Source organism: Haliotis cracherodii, unplaced genomic scaffold (assembly GCF_022045235.1).
Source record: "Haliotis cracherodii isolate W230 unplaced genomic scaffold, xgHalCrac1.p SCAF_3, whole genome shotgun sequence".
Lineage (NCBI taxonomy): Eukaryota > Metazoa > Mollusca > Gastropoda > Lepetellida > Haliotidae > Haliotis > Haliotis cracherodii.
The window spans coordinates 3,268,047-3,289,637 of record NW_027266286.1 but is presented as its reverse complement, the minus strand read 5'-3'; the positions used below and the strand labels follow the sequence as shown (position 1 = coordinate 3,289,637).

Genomic DNA, 21,591 nt, shown 5'->3' with positions numbered 1-21,591 from the left:
GGCATTGTGTTGCACGTGTCAACAGACGTTTGTGCATTAAACATGTCTTCACGAATATTGTCTTTGGCTATTTCAACAGATGCACACAATTTGACATATTACTTTTTAAAGTGGTGATCCTTAGCAAACTGAGTGGTAATCTCTGAGGACACTGGGTCAGATTCTGTATGTATCAAATAAAGTGTGGCCGTTTTAAGTGTTACAGATAATAACAGTGCAAGCAAATTAATTCAGTGAGTTCATTGCAATGCCGTCAAAATAAAATTATGTTGAAAAGATGGTTCCCTTCTCATTAGCAAACACCCCAGAAGGTGGCATGCTTTAAAATGATAAAATAAATACAGGCTACACATTCTGAGCCCTGGTTTACACTTTAGGCCCATTTGTCAGCTTCAAATATCACAGAAAAAATTCCAATGTGTTTCAAAATTTTATTATTTTTCCTCCCATCAAACAAATACATACTCAAGGTCACATGAATTATTACATTATAATCCAGTTTCTTCTAAATGTGAAGTAGGGAGGACTTTATTTCTTATATATTACCTTCATAGAGACATCTTTTTATCTTTCCATGATAAACAAAACTGATTATCATATGGTTGTAGTTTAATGCACTCAGCATTATTCCAGCTGTATGACGGCGTTCTGTAAATACTCAAGTCTGGACCTGACAATCCAGTGATTGACATCATGAGCATCGATCCACGCAACTGGGATCGAGGACATGCATCAACCAAGTCAGCATGCCTGACATCCGATCCCGATAGTCGCCTCTTACGACAAGCATAGTCGCCTTGTACAGCAGGCATGGGTTGCTGAAGAGTATATATAAACATATCTGACCTACCTGATTATCCCCATCAAATGTTGATATTTATTTTGTATTTATCCAACATCAGTGTACATGAACTGACAATGGATGATTCACATCAAGCATGAACATTTGGTAGGATTTGCATTTCCGTATATTGGGTATTTCTCAAAGAAGGGGACACATGGCATGTTTAAGGATGATAAAATGACATGAGATATTGAGCAGAGAAGAGTATGGGGATGAAAATATAATAATAATTTTTTTATGGCACAAGACCAGGCCAATCTTTGTTGCAGTTTTAAACATGATCTTGTCCTATATTTTCCACACGGCGAAATTAAAAACAAAATGCATACCGAGAAGCACAATCCGACTGAAGACACCCGTGTGAATGTGGGCCACTGAAGGCAACCACTCCAGACAGTGACAAACTATCAGACACCGAGACAGTGGGTGACAAGTTAAACTTGGCAAATCAGCAACAGTTATTGATCGTTTGAGTAACACCAAATTACCAAGCGGCAACAGTCAAGTCCCTGAAGGAGACAAGGACGATTTAGACAGACTGCTGGAATTATTGCAAGTCATGGACTGCATTTTCTGTTCTGGATAATTTGTTTATAAAAAAAATGCCTGTCCACTGGACTCCAACAATGATGACAGCTACAAATTAGCCATACAAACAAAAAATTGTATAACTGAAATACAATCCCACCCCCAACCCCACTTCAATACGGAATTTAACACACACAGACACACACTAACACTCACCTCAAGACTACACCACCACCTTATCTGAAGGCATGGCAATCAGTCAAGTAAACTATTGTCTTTAAGTCCAGCACTTTCATCCGGGAAGTTGAACAAGCAATCATACAGGGACTAATGGTGATGAACAAACATAATTGTCATCCCTTGGACATTCACATGAACAGAGAGTTAAATTCTGCATTTATATAGCGCATCTTAAACAGGATGTTCAAGAGCGCTAGTTTGATTAGCGGGCATTGCAACAGAATATTGCCATCGCTTTTTGAAGGTTCTGTCACCTAATATGAAAAATGAAATCATATCAATGTGTGCATTTATATAGCGCATCTTATCCAGATAAACAGGACGTTCATGAGCGCTAGTTTGATAAGCGGCCATTGCAACAGAATATTGCCATCGCTTTTTGAAGGTTCTGTCACCTAATATGAAAAATGAAATCATATCAAAGTGTGCATTTATATAGCGCATCTTATCCAGATAAACAGGACGTACATGAGCGCTAGTTTGATAAGCGGCCATTGCAACAGAATATTGCCATCGCTTTTTGAAGGTTCTGTCACCTAATATGAAAAATGAAATCATATCAAAGTGTGCATTTATATAGCGCATCTTATCCAGATAAACAGGACGTTCATGAGCGCTAGTTTGATAAGCGGCCATTGCAACAGAATATTGCCATCGCTTTTTGAAGGTTCTGTCACCTAATACGAAAAATGAAATCATATCAAAGTGTGCATTTATATAGCGCATCTTATCCAGATAAACAGGACGTACATGAGCGCTAGTTTGATAAGTGGCCATTGCAACAGAATATTGCCATCGCTTTTTGAAGGTTCTGTCACCTAATATGAAAAATGAATCATATCAAAGTGTGCATTTATATAGCGCATCTTATCCAGATAAACAGGACGTTCATGAGCGCTAGTTTGATAAGCGGCCATTGCAACAGAATATTGCCATCGCTTTTTGAAGGTTCTGTCACCTAATATGAAAAATGAAATCATATCAAATTGTGCATTTATATAGCGCATCTTATCCAGATAAACAGGACGTTCATGAGCGCTAGTTTGATAAGCGGCCATTGCAATTGCTTTTGAATGTTCTTCCACCAAATATGAAAAATGAAATCATATCGAATTCTGCATTTATATGACGCACCTTATCCAGATAAACAGGCTATTCTAGAGCACTCACTCACTTAACAGCATATTCAACAGAGCGCCTGGCAGCCATGTTGTGTTCTGGATACAAGCACTTGTATGAACACAAGATGGCTGCCAGGCTCACGACACATGCTTGTATCTGTGGACACAACATGGCTGCCAGGCTCACGACACATGCTTGTATCTGTGGACACAAGATGGCTGCCAGGCTCACGACACATGCTTGTATCTGTGGACACAACATGGCTGCCAGGCTCACGACACGTGCTTGTATCTGTGGACACAAGATGGCTGCCAGGCTCACGACACGTGCTTGTATCTGTGGACACAACATGGCTGCCAGGCTCACGACACGTGCTTGTATCTGTGGACACAAATGGCTGCCAGGCTCACGACACGTGCTTGTATCTGTGGACACAAGATGGCTGCCAGGCTCACGACACGTGCTTGTATCTGTGGACACAGCATATGAGTCCAGCCTGAAGCTTGTCCACATGCATCTTCCCAAGGCAAGTGAGTTAACTGACTAAAAAAGTCCAGTTTCCACCCTTGCCGAACTAGGCTGGTATTATGGAGTTAGATTTTGGCTGGACTAATGAGTCTATGCGTAGTCCAATCAAAATCGCACACCGAAATCGAAATCCGGTTCGTAGAGTGTCATGCAGTTTCGGTCGACTGCAGGATTCGCAAAGCATGTGCACCGCCAACTCGTTGTCAACAGATATTTTCTAAATCTTTTCATGTTTTTAATCAAGGTGCTCACGTGATTTGATGAACTTCGCGATGTTAGACTCATTTTATCACGATACAGATCTTGATTATCGATCAGATCGTCTTGACTGGGCGCCACCGTTTTGTTTGAAACAAATGCAAGTGATACGAGAGGATGAATCTGATTGGTCAATAGGTGAGGCATAGAAAGGACGTAACTCGTAATAGCCACTGGTGGCGCTACGATCGAGCCCAGGAATTCCAGCCTAGTTCGGCAAGGGTGGAAACTGGACTTTTATAGTCAGTTAACTCTGATGGTCGGGAAGATGGTCCACATGCTGCTAGAGTGTACATGTACTGTGCTGACAAACCAAGGAACGTTACGGGCAAAGTTTGGATTCTAAACCACAATCAGCAGATTCAGGCACAACAAAGGGACACAACTCAGCAAATTGTGGCACCCTAGACAACGATAACAAGGCAAAGCATGATCACAAAGGGTAAATAGTTAAATAGAGAAAAACACCGAGATATATCACAGACGAGATCCATAGACATTTCAATAAAAATAGTTCATTCTTAACAAAATATACAGTCTCATAATACCTTCCCTGACAGAATCAAATAAATAATCATAGATAGTAACACATAGAAAAGCACCAACAAAACAAATGTACCAAGATATCAAAGATCTGTTTTCTTTCTCTTTGAATAATGAGCAATCCATTTCTTTGTCAGGTCGAGATAATACCTTGGACCTCCTGGTGCATAATCATCATATATAAAATTGTCAATTCTTTTGGGAACGGCCGATTCTATCTGAGTGCCTTCGTGCCATTCGTTGTAGGATGTTATTGAAATCAGAGGGGGGTCAACATTGACTGCAGCTTCAAAAGACATTTCGTAATATTTTCCGTGATCCCTGCTCTTTGTATTGATGCTATTCCATGGCCTTACTCGTGTATCGACGTACCCCGGACCAACGCTGGGTAAAAACAGCAGACCTTTCGCCCTGGCAAAGGCTTGAATGATTCCCCAATTTCTCCATGTGCTGCCGTACGTAAATCCATTACTTGCGAAGTACGTATAATAGCCATCGAAACCTCCTGTGTAGATGTCTTCTCTGTGTCGCTTCTCAACAATCAAGCCAATGAAAATACCATCGAGATCAGTTCCACGCACTGTCATTTCTCCTTCAGGACTGAAGATTTTGGCCCAGTCCCGAGCCTGGACATGGTACGAATCGTAGATGTAATACAACGGGAGTTGTCTCCCCTTGTGCTTCATTCTGTAGAAGGCAGGGTGCTGACCGTATGTGTTGAGGATGTACTGGAGATCTGCTCTCAATGTCAGATGGTTCCTGTTCTTGTAGGGCTCTATGTGGAAAGTCACCTGGAGGGAAATACAGTCACAGTTTAACAAAGCTTTGCACTCAGTTTGTTGGGGGAGCTCAGTGATGGCATACAGAAGTGAGTGAGTGCCCCGTGATGATTCGAGTTTGAATTTGTCTTTAACAACCAATTCATGACATGAGGCAAAATAGCGGGATCGGGTGGTCAGGCTCGCTGACTTGGTTGATGCATGTCATCTATTCCAAATACGTAGATTGATGCTCAGAAAGACAATCACTGGATTGTCTCGATTATTTACAGACCATCATTATACAGCTGGAATATTGCTGAGTGCAGCATTAAACAACAATTTGTGAGGTGGAATTTGATTGGTCAATAGGAGGGACAGAGAAGGGACATGACTCGTATTCGCCATTGGTGGCCCTACAATTGAGTCTGGAAATTCCAGCCTAGTTCGGCAAGTGTGAAAACTGGACTTTCCTATCTTGTTAATAAAAATGCCTCAGGAAGATGGGATTATAACAACTTACCTTCAGATCATACTTGTTGGCTTTGTCCAGGATGAGAGGGATGAGTCGGTCGGAGGGTATCCCCTCGTCGTCAGCATCACGGGAGGGATACCACGACACTGACACCACTCCTGGAACACCAAACAATGATTATGACCATGACACACAGTACACTTTGAAGCTACAATTTTAGGCAACAGTTTTTAAAACTATTTACAACTTGACGTGGAAGATCAAGCAGGAGTGAGTGAGTGAGTACTGCTTTTAGCAATATTCCAGCAATATCAGGGCGGGGGACACCAGAAATGGGCTTCACACATTGTACCCATGTCGGGAATCAAACCCGGGTCTTCAGCGTGACGAGCGAACGCTTTAACCACTAGGCTACCCGAACGCCCGCGATCAAGCAGGAGAAAACAAACCGAGTTCAAGTGTTACATAAGGTGATTGAAAGTCTAAGTTGTGTTTTTTGTTTTAGTTAGGGTTATTTAAATATTGTAATCAATGTCATGTGTTCCTCATATTATAACCTGAAAGTAGTAATCACGCTGACATGTTTTACTTTTGCTACTGTGCACTACCACAGTGACCCACACTGATTGATTGATTGGGAGTGGGAGTGGGAGGGGGGGGGGGTCTGAATGCCAGTTTTTATAGTGCTAGCACACTGAGATACCATGTTGCAGTTTAACATGGATACACAGCTCAGACACAGTATACAGACTCCGAAACCAACCAGTCCTTGTTTTAGCCCCTTAATGCCGAGTGCCAGACAGTGAATCAAGACGGACCATCTATTGTGGTCTGTTGGTAGGAAGCTCTATCCACCAGACCACTGAGGCAGTCGGTTATTTAAGGTTTGGTATGGGTGCTTATAAACCTGGGGAACAGAGTACAGTGAACACAGCAGTCAACATTTTGTATATGCGATACCTATTTATTTGACAGTGAGTGAGTGAGTGAGTGAGTTGGGTTGGGTTAATACCGCTTTGAACAGTATTCCAGTTTCATCACGAAGAGTGAAAATCCCAAAGTGATGCAGGCATCGTCTAAGGCACCATGATTCGCTGTGCAGAGTTGCATCCCTTGGGCACGCCAGAAACCTATGATTGTAGGTTCGAATCCCAGTTCGCCCCGATTGTTTCTAGGGTTTGTCAGCACCATACCCGTGCTCTTGGGTTTCACCAAAGTGGTAAACATCTCAGACCTGCATCACTTCTGGCGTTCCTCCCACATTAAGCTGACATGCCACGATTTAACTGGAATACTGTTAAAAGCGGCTTTAAACCCAACTCACTCACTCACTCGCTCATTCACAATGTGATTATGACATTCACTCTTGACTAGTGTAACCTTGATAATCATTAGATTACATTCATAGTATTACCGTATTCGAACTAATAAGAGCCCCACTCTAATAAGCGCCCACAGCCATATTTGCTAGTATATTGGCTAGTTAACAATCCCAATTAGCACCCCTTCCTATTGATCAATGTAAACAAGACTTATTTATTCATGTATAATACGCACTCGTGTGTTATATGCACCCTTAATTATGGACAATTAAATTCTGGACAAAAAATCTGTCGTGTATAATACGCACAGACTTTTCTTTTGTATCATTTCAGGCTGTCAGCATAAACCACAAAATTTATGATCTTTCAACTGTTTTTTTCTCACAAAAATTATATTCTAATAAGAGCCCTCTGTTTCAAATTTTGAGAGCGCACTGGGCGCTTATTATGTCAAATACGGTAGTTTTCATTAAGAGCAAGTAGCCACTAAACTTATAGAACCCAGGCTCAAACAAGCTGTCAATGACCCATTGATCGTTGATCATGAAAGAGAGTAGAAAAATCATAAAGGGTTAGGGCGTCTTGGCTCAAAGGAGCTTTAAATCAAATTCAGATTTTTTAGTGAGAGAGTATGTTTTACTCCGCTTTGGACACTATTCCAGCAATATCACAGCAGGGGAGACCACAATAGGCTTCACACATGAAGGGAATTGAAACCTGGGTCTAAGCCTAGCAGGGATTTATCAGGTTGTAACTAAGTGCCCCTGGCAAGCAATTTGGGAAATATCATTATTTTGTTAACAATTGGGATTTTTTAAATGTTCACATCTTCATAAATCCAGAGGTATTTTGGAATTTCATTTAATACAGTTATATAAAATGAAGCATTAATACCTGTTCCTATTTATTGGTCTCGTCATAAGGGAATATAGGTTACTTCTACTTTTAATTAGTTAATAGTTACATATATTAATACATTGTAATATGCATTGGGAAATGTTCCGTTCCAAATTGAGTATTTTTATTGACTTTCGCGGCAGACTTGGGGCCAAATATCAGCCGCTGAGCTGGTTTAGGTAAATCCTTGCCTAGGCTAGATTATTTACAGGGTGGCACGATATTTTCGATTGGACATCAAACAACTGCATAACAAGCCTAATCACATAACTTACAGTGTTACTGATGCGAACCAGTATGATACAGTCAGTAATATACATACAAATACATACTTGTGATACAAAAACACACACTGATAATATCTATGTACAATTTCTGGTTAATTCATAAATTCATGACTGCTATCACCTGCCCCTGTGCTCCGTATCTCAGTCATATGTTTATCAAGCACGTCTGGATCACCGGAGCTGTAGGGGCCAAGGGATGGGTAGAAGTTGGCACCAATGTCATCAGGTGGTTTGTGAATCCCGAGAGGCCATTTTATCATTTCTGCTTTATTCCAGTGTGGAAGAAACCTGTGATTCCAGTGTAAATACTTCCCATCTGTTTCAGGATTCCCGTACCAGGGATAGTAGAATAAGTGGACATTATAATTTATTGGTGGTAAGTCTATGCTGACCAGTTTTGGAGCATTTCCTTGATTGAACTGAACGTCAAAGCCAGCTTTGTTGAGCTTGTTTTCGTGTAAACGGAGGAGTTTATTAAGCACTGGATTATGTTTATTGTCAGAGATAACTAACGACTGATCCTGTAATTTCTCTGATCCTTTGTCGTCAACTTTAAATCCCGCTTCATTAAGTTTCTTCTTGTGGATTTGCTCCAATTTCTCTTTGACAGATGCTCCCTTGCTGCCATCTTGATTTTTCAGTACAAATGACGTCTGCTTGTCAGCATTTGGAGCAGACGGAGTCTGTCTTTCTTTATCAGACAATTTTTCAAACAGCAATGGTGGGCGTTTCTGTAGGAGTGGGTTTGGATCATCTTCCCTGAAAATCCTCCACTGATGTCGTCCAGAATGTCGACCAGGTTCCTGAGTGGCGTGGTTTTGAGGCAAGAAATAGATACCTAAAATAATCCACACAAGAAATGATGCTGCCCCTAGATAAAGGATGCATCGTTCTAGATTAATAGTTTTCAGGCATTTTCGAATCTTCATACTTGTGTCCTCACATGCTTACTTCACATTCCTATGCAGGACCCTGAAATAGACAAATAGTTTGGTATGGAAATTATATTTTTAAATATCTTAACAGTTTCATTTTTTCAATATGTTGCATATGAAATAGCGAACCTATATTAAGGTCACACAATCCAATCCTCGCAAAATAGCAAGGGCAAGTTACTTTCTGTATCGAGAAGTAAAAAATCGTTACTTCTTGCACATCATAAAAGCAGAAGTTATGTGGATCGCATCATATTGCAATCTATGTTTGTGAGGGTGACTAAATGGAGGAAAGACCTCCGCCCGTATACCCCCTCCAAACGTTATACATGCATGCACTGCCGCTCAGTCCTTTAAATTATATATAATTTTAATGGGGGATACAGGTGGAAGTCTTACCTAAATGGCTTCAGTGTGTCCGTGTACCTTAACAGTGTGATTTGTTGCTTCTAATATCAATCCCAAGTTGTAATTACTTACATGCTGCCATCAAATAGCTGCACTATTCTGTGTGCTGCATTAACGACAAACACAACATGTCAAACCTGTTCTCAAGATCCAGGAAAATCAGAAAATGTGGTTGTTCCATTGATTTCCCCAATGAAATAATGCACTATTACATGGAAAATCAGTTAACTATGTCATATTTGTACAAATAATTCGGGTCTATCATTTCCTTACATGATCCTTTATGAAGCCTGTAGACATACACATGTATTTTGTTATGTGGTTCAGATGGGGCCCTCAACGGGTTTTTCATTTTACCAGTTCGTACTTACAAAGCAAATTTGGCCCATGTGTGTTAACTAAATTAGATACCAGAATAAATGCAATATTACAAGTGTATATAATGTAAGTATGTAAACATTGCAGTCTTTCATCAAACACTTCTAAGTTATCGCCTTCTATAACCCTAAATGGGCCCCCTGCTTTTTGTTTTGTGTTATAATTTATTCTGTGTTGGGTCCAGATTTGAGGTTTTGGTTCATAAATACATCGACCACCTTAAGAAACACTTACAAGCTTCAGACGTAATCTGACAGCAAGGCCATTACATATATCACACATAATCACATAGGCCATGGGGCTGTTTCCGAGAGCCACGTGATTGAATGCGTATGAGGATGCCGCAAAATTATGGAATCATATACGATTTATGATTAATTTCTTAAAATGACCAATGATTTAATGGATGTGTGATTTCTCCACTCTGTCTTGTAATTCTCTGGATGACTCATATATGTCAAGATATTATGGAAGATATTTCTTTTTAACACATTAAAAAGGAAATACTTTTTACAAGAAATATAACTTGTCTCTTCATTCAAGTTTCAGGAACTTATCTGAAGAATGTTCCTTTGTGTTGAAAATATCAAACATTTATTTATTAAAAAATAAAACAATATTTATATTTACCTACCCATATTAATCGAAGTAAGCAAATATATCCCATATGCCCGTAAGCTGTCGTTTTGTGTGGAACACAACGAGACGATGTTCCGTTCATTAAATTGAGGCAGACATAGCTGTTTGCTGTTACCTTAATTAACACAGACGAGTCATATTATTACGTTGTAGAATCAACAGATGTGTATAAGCCATGTAGTATGTACGTACAATTAGAGACGAATTTACAAATGTGTAATGTATTTATTTTACAAAACGTATAAAAGTTTGTAAAATCCTGCTTCCACATTTAACATTTACCTGTCTCTTCATTGTGAATTTATACCACAGTCAATTGGTCAACATGGAAACATAATTCAAAGGATTTTCTTATCATCCTTAATTCGTTCCATTGCCAATATGTCTTTTTTATCTTTCGCTTGGATATAGTTCATACAACGACTGATTTCATTGGCTTCTGAAATCTGAAACACCAATGAACGTGCGACTAACAACTCGGATAAGGGAAATTATGGGCTACATCCCTACCGCCATTTTGCTCAGCACGCTATGTGAGGATCACATACCAAAGCGTTGCGAATATTTATTCTATTTCGTTTTTAAGAGGACGAAATAGCTCATAATGGAGGCCGTTAGAGCTTTCAACAATGAGGTATATATCAGGGAGCTATATTTGATTTCTAATTATTTATGTCTTAGCCAAAAACTAGAGGAAGATAGCCAAGGGTACAACTATCGCATGGGCAGCACGCCGGTGGTCGCGGAATCCAAACATTCGCATTTTACATTGTTGCCTTGTTATCGTGTCATATTTAACAAATAAGTCTGTAGTGTTGCACGTTTGTAGAATGTTCAGGGACGATACGCGTTTACCTCATACGTAAATAATCAAGTTCAATCTTGAAATGCCGCGATGCAGCGCGAGTAGGAAATCTGAACGTCGCTATTGCACATGTTGTTTCACAATGGCAGGTGAAATCTCATTGAAGCATAGTTTCTTTTTGCAATCCTAATGATATGATCGCAGATGCTCAATACCGTGACGAATGCTACAGGCCGAAGCCAGATAGATATTTTAAGAATTACCGATGACGATTATATAGTGTTAGGTTTATTACTAATTATTTTACTTCAGTGAAGTGTCTTCCAGCAGATATAAAAGTATCAGTAAGTAAACAAGTATTGATGACACAATTGGTGAAACTGTTACTCGGAGGCTTGTCAATTATTGTTCTTGACATCAAGGTTGGGCTTGATTGTGAGTTTTGCTATGGGTAACTATCTCTTTCAATGAATGTTAAAGTAATTTTAGGAAAAGCCATTTTTTAGCAAGTAAGCCAAGGAGAAAATGACTACTGCGTAACGCGTAATGGAAAACAACCTGGGTCTGATCATTTGGTAAACGATCACAAATTATTTGAGGTCAATATATAAATGTTGGCTTAATTCAATTAACTCAATAGGCCAAGCGAAGCTTTCAAGCTGGCAATGCTAGCTTCATCCTCCGGGCAGTGCTAATTGAAATCCGAAGGCTGATACCATATAAATCTGATGGTCATCACCAGAAAGATATGCTATATGATCTAAATAGTGAAACCTGTCATGCCTATGGCTGGCAGAATGCCTCCCAGCTAAATACTTATCCCTCAGTTAGATAATGAATCATTAGCCTGGGTCAGTGTTCACACCATTGAGTTAGGACCCGTGAAGATCCGGGGTAGAATAGGTCTTCAGCAACCCATGCTAAAAGGCGAATATGCCTGTCGTAAGAGGCGACTAACGGGATTGGGTAGTCAGGATCGCTGACTTGGTTGATGCATGTCATCAATCCCAATTGCGTGAATTGATGCTCATGATACTAATCATTGTATTGTCTGGTCCAGACTCGATTATTTACAGACCGCCGTCATATAGTTGGAATATTGCTGAGTGCGGTGTTAAACAACAAACCAACCATTGAGTTAGATGGAACATTGAAAGATGTTTTGGTACATGTAGTATAACAGTTTGGCAACAATACAGTTTGCCGTTTATGCTCTACAAGCACTCATTTATGTATGATCGTGGCATAACTTATGTACCTGCTGCTCTTTGTCAAATTGTGATATTTTGTTGCATTGTAAATTATCACTCCGCGTATTGGGCCTGTTGGGAACATCAATTAATTCTTTTTCATTTGTAAATATGATTTGTTTGTTTGTTGTTTGACGCCGCCCTCAGCAATATTCAAGCTATATGGCCACGGTCTGTAAATAATCAAATCTGGACCAGACAGTCCAGTGAATGACATCATGATTCATCGATCCACGCAATTTGGATACGATGACATGCATCAACCAACTCAGCGAGCCCGACCACCCAATCCCGTTAGGCACCCCTTACGACAAGCATAATTGCCATATACGGCAAGCATGGGTTGCCGAAGACCTATTCTAACCCGAATCTTTATGGGTCTGCAGTGTTAGAAATTGCCACTAGTCCTGTAGTCCTCACCAAAGTGCCCAATAGTTAAGGTATCATAAGGACTAGTAGAAATTTGCCATTTTTAAGGGTTTTGCTATATGTTATTATAAGGACTAGTGGACTAAAAATGTCAGTTTCTACCACTGGGTCTGTCACTATGAATGCCACTCAGTTATAAAACAGCTCTCTATAAATATACCTTGTGCTACTGGCATTCCTCGTTTTCCCAAAAAATGTTATGCATTGATCAAACATGGGTAAATGATGAATTTTGTTTGAGAGAAGTGGTCAACCTAATGATAATGCAGATACTCTACCAGTGAGGAGTAGTAAGTGTTTACCAGAAAAAAGCCACTGTCAATGACCATCAGTTAGGTTCAAGCAACTTTGGAAGTTTATGAGAATCTGCTCGGGGCACATTATTTACAGGCCAGTATTTATGTGATATATTCATGCTAGTTGTGCTATGGGTGTCAAGTAGTAACATGACTTGTGTAAACCGAAGACCAGTATCTTGTTTTCATCTTTAAACTGTCAGCATGCCAGTAAGTTATCCTCCTTGAGGTTTGGTGGAAGAATAAACATCTTGATGGGTCATGTTTCGGCTCTTTGACTTTCCTGATTGCATGCCATGTTTACCCGATTGTGTTCATCATTGCTCGAAAATTCAGTTACAGAATATCTTGTCAAGACTCAATTATTTACTCTGCGATCACACAACTGCAATATTGCAGATTGCTGTGTTGACTTTGTTGTTAATGCAGCACTTAGCAATATTCCATCAAAATGACGGTGTATTGAATTGTGGCCAGACAATCCAGTGATTGACATCATGAGCATTTATCTACAGAATTGGGATATATTGACATGCAATCAACTAAGTCACGGGACCTGACCATCAATTCCATTTTGTCACCTCTTTCGACAATCGTACAAAGTTCCTGGGGTCCTATATTCTTACCCGAAATCCTCATGAGTAAACAATGACACTTGAAGGATCACTAGTCCACCAAGGGCAACACGACCGGTGGTATTGCGAACTAGTCCAAAGGGCTTGTATTTTAAAATGCAAGACTTAAATTGTTGTGATGCAGCTGGAATATTGATAACTATTTTGAAACATTGATTTATTTACTAACCAGCTACTTGGCGATGGAAGTCCTTGTTACCATTGGGGTTGTATTTAATCTGCATTTAATTTATAAGTTGATGGCAGTACATCGATGGCAAGTTGCAGTATCTATGTTTGTCATTGATTCTGTGCTTGATTATCAATAGTTGTGATGATATTGCAAAAGTGAAAAGGCCCCAAATAATTTATAGACACTCCTTGGGGCAATTCACTGTGCAGAGTTGTCCCTTGGGAACACTTCAGCAACCCATGCTTGCCGTAAAAGGCAACTATACTTGCCATTAGAAGCTACATGCTTGTCGTAAGAGGCGACTAACAGCATCGTTTGGTCAGGTTCGTTGATTTGGTTGATGCATGTCATTGTATCCCAATTGCGTGGATTGATGCTCATGATGTCAATCACTGGATTGACAGATTTACAGACTGCAGTCATATAGCTGGAATATTGCTGAGAGCGGCGTTAAACAACAACAAGAAACCCCGAAAGATATGGTGGGTTCGAACCCTGGTTCTCCCCGATTATGTTTCTAGGTTTGTCAGCACCATACCCATGCTTGTGGGTTTCTCCAAAGTAGTAAATGTCTAAGTACCTGCATCACTTTTGGTTTTCCTCTTACATTTAGCTGACACGGTGTGATGTAGATGGAATACTGTTAAAAGTGGTGTTAAAAGTGGTGTTAAACCCAACACCCACTCACTGCAGAAAGTTTAGGGATTGATAAAGTTGTCAGTGTCACTCTGGGTGTTGAATCCTTGTACAATTTCTGATGTAGCTCACCTAGTTCCATGTTTTTCTAAAACGTTTTGAAAGAAATTTATGTTTTACATATGATTGTCCTGAAATAGCCATGCTATTCACAGCTAATTAGATATAACATTGTAAGTCTACTTTCAGAGTTGTCAGCTGGGTTGTAATCTGTGCCAAGGTCAATGCTGAACTTAGCTTTTGGCACTATTTTCAGTAGATTTTTAGTTACTTTATGGGAAATTGTTAGTTTCAGAATAGTGGTTAAACAGTGGTTAAATTCGGTGCAAAAGGGCAAAGACAACGTTTGTTAGTACTTAGCTTGTAATATAATCATGTACATATCTGATTAGATTTAAATTGATTATATCTGGACAAATTCATTAAGCAAAAAATCCAGAGTTACAGTAGTTGAAAATTTTGGGTTTGATGTTAAATCCTGATTATTTTGTTTTTCAGCTCTCCTCATTATATGAGGTTCGGCCTCCTATTTCACGTGCCAAAATGGCTAATGTCACTAAGTGTGCCATAAAGGCCATCAAGTTCTACAAGCATGTGGTTCAGAGTGTGGAGAAGTTCATTCAAAAGGTTTGTTTTATGTTGTACTTTCAGTGTATCCTTGTCTATCGTATCCCTCACCCCTTATCTCTTCAAGTCAGCCTGTGTTTCTATTCCGTTAACACATGTTTGAGGGCCTTGTTTCACGAGTCAGTTCTTTATTTTGACTGTAGGCTGGGTTATTCCTGTACACAAATGCACACTTTTGGAAATACTCTACTTTTACTCCACTGCTGGCATTTTGTTAAAACTACACTAACCTCTGTACTCATCCCTGTGCTTCTCACAGTCTCAAATTACCTGCCTTTGATTTCCTTTACCCAATTTGAGCGGCCACGCTACTAGGTCTATTGTACCAATCAGAATGTGATTTACAAACCAGCCTCAATGTTGGGTTGCGATATCAACATGGCCTCCAGTCCCATTGAGATATTCAGCGTGCAAAACTGACTTCTAAAAGAAAGCCCTCAAAATTCTTTTGGAGGGAAAGGATGTCTTCATGTCTTTCAAAACAGGCGGTTACTTTTACTCATTTTCTTTTTCCTAATCGGGTGCACGGGTGGCCCTGTCGTCTAAGGCGCCGCGATTCGATGTGCAGAGTTGCGTCCCTTGGGCACGCCAGAAACCTATGATTGTGGGTTCGAATCCCGGTTCGCCCTGATTATGTTTCCAGGTTTGTCAGCACCATACCCGTGCTTGTGGGTTTCACCGAAGTGGTAAACGTTAGAAACCTACTTCACTTCGGGCTTTCCTCCCACATTTAGGTGACACGCCGTGATATAACTGGAATACTGTCAAAAGCGGCGTTAAGCCCAACTCACTCACTCCCTCACTTTTTCCTAAACTCAACGTTCGATTGGTCGGTAAAATTTTAAAGAAAATTAAGAGCAAGTTTGCGAGAACCATGGGATGGGTCCAGGGGTTAGTGTTGGTTTACCGAAATGCTCGCCCTGGAGATATAGAGGATGTATCAGGACTAGTGGACTAAATGTGTTAGTTTCTATCGCTAGAGATACCCTTGTACCTCGTACTGGAACACACGATTGTGTGATGATATGTTTGCCAGCTCCCAGGACACAGAAGCTGGCTTGGCCCAGGCTTGATTATTTAGTCCATTGTAATATAGCTGGAATAGTGTTGACTGTCAGACAACCTATATTTGTACCAGAGTCTCAGGATCATTGCTCTACATGAATTTTTTTATCATTGAAAAAATTGTATTTTCATTTCAATAATTTTCTTGCTTGTAGGGGGCACAGATGGCCCAGTCGTCTAAGGCGCCATGATTCGCTGTGCATAATTGTGTCCCTTGGGCACGCCAGAAACCTATGATTGTGGGTTCGAATCCTTGTTCGCCCCAATTATGTTTCTAGGTTTGCCGGCACCGTACCCGTGGGTTTCACTGAAGTGGTAACCTGCATCACTTCAGGCTTTCCTCCCACATTTTTAGCTGACACGCTGTGATATAACTGAATACTGTTTAAAGCAGTGTTAAACCCAACTCACTCAATCAGTCACTCACTCTTGCTTGTAATGAAACATTTGTCTTTCAGTGTAAACCAGAGTACAAAGTTCCCGGTTTGTATGTGATAGACTCCATAATCAGACAGTCCCGCCACCAGTTCGGTTCGGACAAAGATGCGTTCGCCCCAAGGTTTACCAAGAATATAGTCTCAACGTTCCAGAATCTGTTTAAATGTCCACCAGATGAGAAGGTGAGTATCATTGCTTTCTGGACAGCATGGTAATCCCCTTGTCCTAAGTAGTTACAAACATCAATGTGTTTATCATTTTCATGATTTTAACCATTTTGTACCTCCCAATTGTATATTGTTTGTGATAGGATATGCTTGACATATAGGTCCCTTTTGGTTACAAATCGGTATGGCAGCTCAGATACGTTTGTGTATACTTGAGCAACTATAACCCCATTTGTTTGGGTTTTTTTCAGAGCAAAGTTGTCCGGGTACTTAACCTTTGGCAGAAGAATTGTGTCCTACCAGTGGATGTGATTCAACCATTACTGGATCTTGCTGCTGAGCCCAACAATGTTGACAGGGTGTTAACTGGTGAGTATTCTGTGAGGTAGCACTGATAGAAAAGGCTGATACTCGGTGCCAACTTTTTCCTCTGTACACACATGTGTTGCTCAGGGTATGTGCTGGCTGGAGGATGGATAAGCTGCTGGTTGTTTGGTTTCCCACATGGGTAAAATGTGTGAAGCCCTTTCACCCTCAAGGCAATACTTCTGGACTGAGACCCGTGAAGATCAGGGGTAGAAGAGGTCTTCATCAACCCATGCTTGCTGTATAAAGCAAATATGCTTGTCGTTAGAGGGGACTAACAGGATCGGGTGGTCAGGCTCGCTGACTTGGTTGATGCATGTCATCGCATCCCAATTGCGTGGATCGATGTTTATGATGTCAATCACTGGATTGTCTGGTCCAGACTCGATTATTTCCAGGCAGCCGTCATATAGCTGGAATATTGCTGAGTGCCGCGTTAAACAACAAACAAACAAACTATTGCTAGAAGTGATGTAATCGTAACATTGTCATTTATAGGGAGTGATTATGATTGGCTAAGGTTCAAGTTCCCTTAATTGACATTTAGTTGGACCTGTACTATGTGTGCCAGTCATCTCCCCAGGAGCATAGTTACCAGTCTGACTTGCAACTGTGTGACAAGAAATGGCATGCCAATTAATAGACAGTGCCTTTCAGAAAGTAGTGTGATGCCAGTTGGAATGGGGGTAAATACATTGTTTATCTCAAGCCTGTATTTTGCTCACAGCTCAACGTGCTGTGGAGAAGGTGGTCACAGCACACCAGCAGAAGAGCCATGGTGGGCCGGGGGCGGGGCCAGGGCCAGCACATACAGGGGGCAGCTCCAACATGGAGGCCAAGCCAGCCCCACAGGATGTGCTGGCCACACAGAATGACATGCTGGCTACTGTCACCAAGCTACTGCAGCAGACTGATGAGGTATACAGGATTGAATTCTGGTGAAATGAGCCAGATAAACAAATTTCCACATAAATCAATCATGAAGACATAGTAGGGCTGAAACTTCTTTACTATCAATATTTCAGTGAGGTTCCAAAGGAAAAGCTAGTTGTAGACACATGTTTGTAGTGATTATTTTTACTTCGGAATTTGAAAACATTTTGCAATATTGACTGACAAGTAACTGGGGTGTGCGTCTTTAAATGAATAGTAAGTAATTCATTGTAGCAAGTTTATCGATACAGAAAAAAACGTATCGTGTGTATGGTGTATCGAATCGTCACATGAAAACTTGAGATGCACTGATGTATTGTTTCACCCCTACTGTTTCCAACAGTACTGACGTCGAAGGCAGTGGTTTAACAATGCATGTGATTTTAAGGTATAGGGTTGAAAATGTGTATCTCAGTGATCTCACATGTTTACAGACGGGGCTGCAGTCTGTGAAAGTTTCCAATTTGATGTATTTTCACTCCATAATTTTGAGAGGGATTAATAGACTGAGGCAATTTGTACTCTGAACATATTTGTTCAATGTAAGAGTTACGACAAACAGTCGCAATACTTCTGAAAGGATATGTCAAGGAACAAAACCTTATTGTAAAGTGCCTTCAGGCAGACACATTCCTACGTTACAACCACATCAGCAACCCATGTTTGCCGTAGAAGGCGACTGTTTGTGGTATGAGACGACTAACGGAATCAGGTGGTCAGACTCGCCGACTTGGTTGATGCATGTCATTGTATCCCAATTGCGTGGATCGATGCTCATGCTATCAACCACTGGATAGTCTGGTCCAGACTCGATTATTTCCAGACTGCCGTCATATAGCTGGAATATTGCTGAGTGCAGCGTTATACCACAAACAAACAAACAACATTCCTCCATTACCTTGTTATTGTGTGTCTCAAGCACAGAAGTTTCAAAACAACGATTTTTAGTCCTTTCTACATAATTATATGTCTGTCTCCAGCAGGGTGCAACCAGCCTGAGCTCCCAGCAGCATCAACTGCAGCAGCTGCATATTCTACAGCAGCAGCTGATGCAACAGACCGAGCTGATGCAGAAACCACAAGAAGCTGGGCCCATCATAGACAACAACCTACTTGCACAGATTCAGACACTTACCAACCAGCTCCTCAGCAAGACTGGAGGAGAGGGGAAGGGGCCACCAGAGCCAGGCTTCAACAAGGTGAGTTACCATTGTCACTGCTTTGCACATTAAATATTACTCCAATACAGTAAGCGATCTTTTGTCACAACAGCTAAGAACTGCTCTTTGAATGCAATATTGGGACTGCCTTAATTATGACTACTTTTTGTCTGCACCAAACCCTTCCTCGTAGGATTCACCAAAGGGTACACATGTAGGACTAGCTTTACTTTTGACTTTCATCCCACATTAAACAGAACATTAATCAGCCCTCTTCTTTCAAAATGGAATGAGATTTGGAACGTGCACTTTGTGGGGCTTGTATGTTTGGTTTTTTTGCAATATTTTAAGATTTCATGCTCGAAAATTCTCTGACCTATTTTCTTTGAAAACTTTTAATATTGTATGAGGGAGCTGACATGATATTATGTCCTGATCATTAGTGTTTTTATTTGTCCTCAGTAATTATGCAGAAATTATTTGTGTATTAATGCTGACAGCAATTTTTATCACACCTCTTCCCTCATATAATGCAGGGGGATATAGTCATCATCTGGTCTGTCAGTCCGTCTGTATTTCATTTCCAGAGCATAACTTGAATACCTTTAAAGATATTTCATCCAAACTTGGAAAATGTATTAAACAGGGACCACTTGCACAAAGCGATCCTAGCTCTAAGACTATTGTAAGCCTATGTTAAAGTATGGGAGTTATGATTACCTTAGCACTAAGATCGCTTTGTGCAAGTGGGCCCAGGGGCCCAATTGGTGCCTATTGCTGTTATGGGGGCCCGTTGGATTTGTCATCTTCTGATGACTCTTGTTTTATGAGTGTCTGTCTTTGTTGACAATTTTAACTATTGACTACATTTTCAGGTGAGCAACAGTGCCTATGGCACAACTATTTATATTTTCAAATCAAAAGTTGTATGTCATGGCATAAGTTTGAGAAAGATGTTCTGTGTATGTTATGTTAAATTATTTGTTAACTTGTTTCAGAAACTGCTAGACTTCGACTATGGTGAGAGTGATGAGGAGGATGAGAGGAGGGAGGGTGGAGGTCACCAGGGTGGAATTCCTGGGTACGGGTAATGAAACTTTTACTTATATGTAGTTTAGTTCTGTTTAGAATAGTATCCTCAGTCTTTCTTCCTTCTTGTTACTGACCGCCTCCGTGGTCTAGTGGTAGAGCGTCCGCCCGAAGAGTGGAAGGTCTGGGGATTGATCCCCGGCCGCGTCATACCAAAATACGTTTAAAGATCGTACTTGTTGTTACCTTGTCTGGCGCTCGGCATTAAGGGGCTAAAACAAGGACTGGTCGGCTCGGAGTCAGTATACTGTGTCTGAGTGGGGTATTCATGTTAAAACAGCGGCATGGTATCTCAGTGGGCTAGCATTATAAATCGGCATCAGTTGGGACTAGTGTACACACACACACACACACACACACACACACACACACACCTGCATGCACGTCGCTATATAAGTGCAATAATCTTGGACGTGACGTTAAACCCAATTTCACCTCACCTAACCTTGTTACGTGACAATCTCATTAAAATAGGATCTTTTACTCTGATACAATACCTCCGAGTGTGGAGGTCTCTGACATCTCAATAGAAAGGTTATGTCAGGTGAACTCTGTGTGAACTTTAACCCTTCTGTCAAAATGTAGGTTCTCAAGCCAGCCAAACAGATGTCAGCTTTCTAAAACATTACTTTACTACCTTAATTTGGAAATGTTGATCTTAGCTCAACTAATCTGCCACAGAACACAAACATAGTAGCCCTCTTGGGTGTAGATGCCATGGCGATCAGAAATGACTTGATTTATGGTATACCTTAAAGAGTATGATAGGGTGGCTATGTATTTTTGCATTCGGATGTCCCTAATTATATTCCTTTTTGAGATAACAGAAATTCAGATGTGGTTTTCTGAATGCTTAACTCGCTTGTACTCAGGGTTTACGCTGATTAGCTGATTAAAAAGTTCAACTGCTGTAACATTCTTTGGAGATTTTTTTGATGAGATTGGTGATGTAAGATAATGACCATCATAACAGTCATCAGAAGCCTGATATTTTATTTTAGACTGTTTCAGCTTTGATAAATGTATGGCCAGAGATCATCCGGGTTTTGTTTGCTGCAAGGTTTTTATGTCAACATCAGGGATAATTCTAGGGTGGGGCTTTGTGCTGTAGGCCCCTTTATTTGAAAAAAGGGCCCCCATTTTCAAATACAATAGGGCATTTTGACATTCTGCTGTATGGGCAAGTGTGGGTGTACCTGGAAAATATGGAATTTTCACATAAAGGGCCCATTTCCTGGTGTGAACCCTCCCACATGCCCCTGGTGCACGTTAAAACAAATTCTTTAGCCCTGATATGTTTG

The 21,591-nt window shown here is 40.6% G+C and overlaps 2 protein-coding genes across 6 annotated transcripts in view; one reads left to right on the top strand and one right to left on the bottom strand.

The window, feature by feature from the left end:
- Positions 1 to 430: 430 nt before the first annotated feature.
- LOC139474436 (glycoprotein endo-alpha-1,2-mannosidase-like) lies at positions 431 to 10,526 on the bottom strand. 4 transcript variants are annotated; one of them, XM_071257454.1, is made up of 4 exons: positions 10,445 to 10,526; positions 7,924 to 8,774; positions 5,345 to 5,454; positions 431 to 4,854 (listed from the first exon to the last, which is right to left on the bottom strand). In XM_071257454.1, exons 2-4 carry the CDS (start codon positions 8,729 to 8,731, stop codon positions 4,147 to 4,149), a joined length of 1,626 nt encoding a protein of 541 aa, XP_071113555.1. In that variant the 5' UTR covers positions 8,732 to 8,774; positions 10,445 to 10,526; the 3' UTR covers positions 431 to 4,146. The 4 variants fall into 4 exon arrangements, with proteins under 4 accessions (XP_071113555.1, XP_071113556.1, XP_071113554.1 ...); XM_071257455.1 differs by lacking the exon at positions 10,445 to 10,526 and adding an exon at positions 10,158 to 10,222; XM_071257453.1 differs by lacking the exon at positions 10,445 to 10,526 and adding an exon at positions 9,758 to 9,847.
- A 153-nt stretch (positions 10,527 to 10,679) lies between these two features.
- Positions 10,680 to 21,591, top strand: part of LOC139473899 (SR-related and CTD-associated factor 4-like) — a 32,888-nt gene continuing 21,976 nt past the window's right edge. The window contains exons 1-7 of one of the 2 annotated variants that reach the window (XM_071256697.1): positions 10,680 to 10,796; positions 14,944 to 15,072; positions 16,596 to 16,757; positions 16,994 to 17,111; positions 17,836 to 18,026; positions 19,022 to 19,240; positions 20,200 to 20,282. In XM_071256697.1, the coding sequence (XP_071112798.1) occupies positions 10,767 to 10,796; positions 14,944 to 15,072; positions 16,596 to 16,757; positions 16,994 to 17,111; positions 17,836 to 18,026; positions 19,022 to 19,240; positions 20,200 to 20,282 (932 nt within the window). In that variant the 5' untranslated portion in view covers positions 10,680 to 10,766. Of the gene's footprint in view, positions 10,797 to 14,943; positions 15,073 to 16,595; positions 16,758 to 16,993; positions 17,112 to 17,835; positions 18,027 to 19,021; positions 19,241 to 20,199; positions 20,289 to 21,591 lie in introns of both variants that reach the window. The other variant, XM_071256696.1, reaches the window with a different exon arrangement.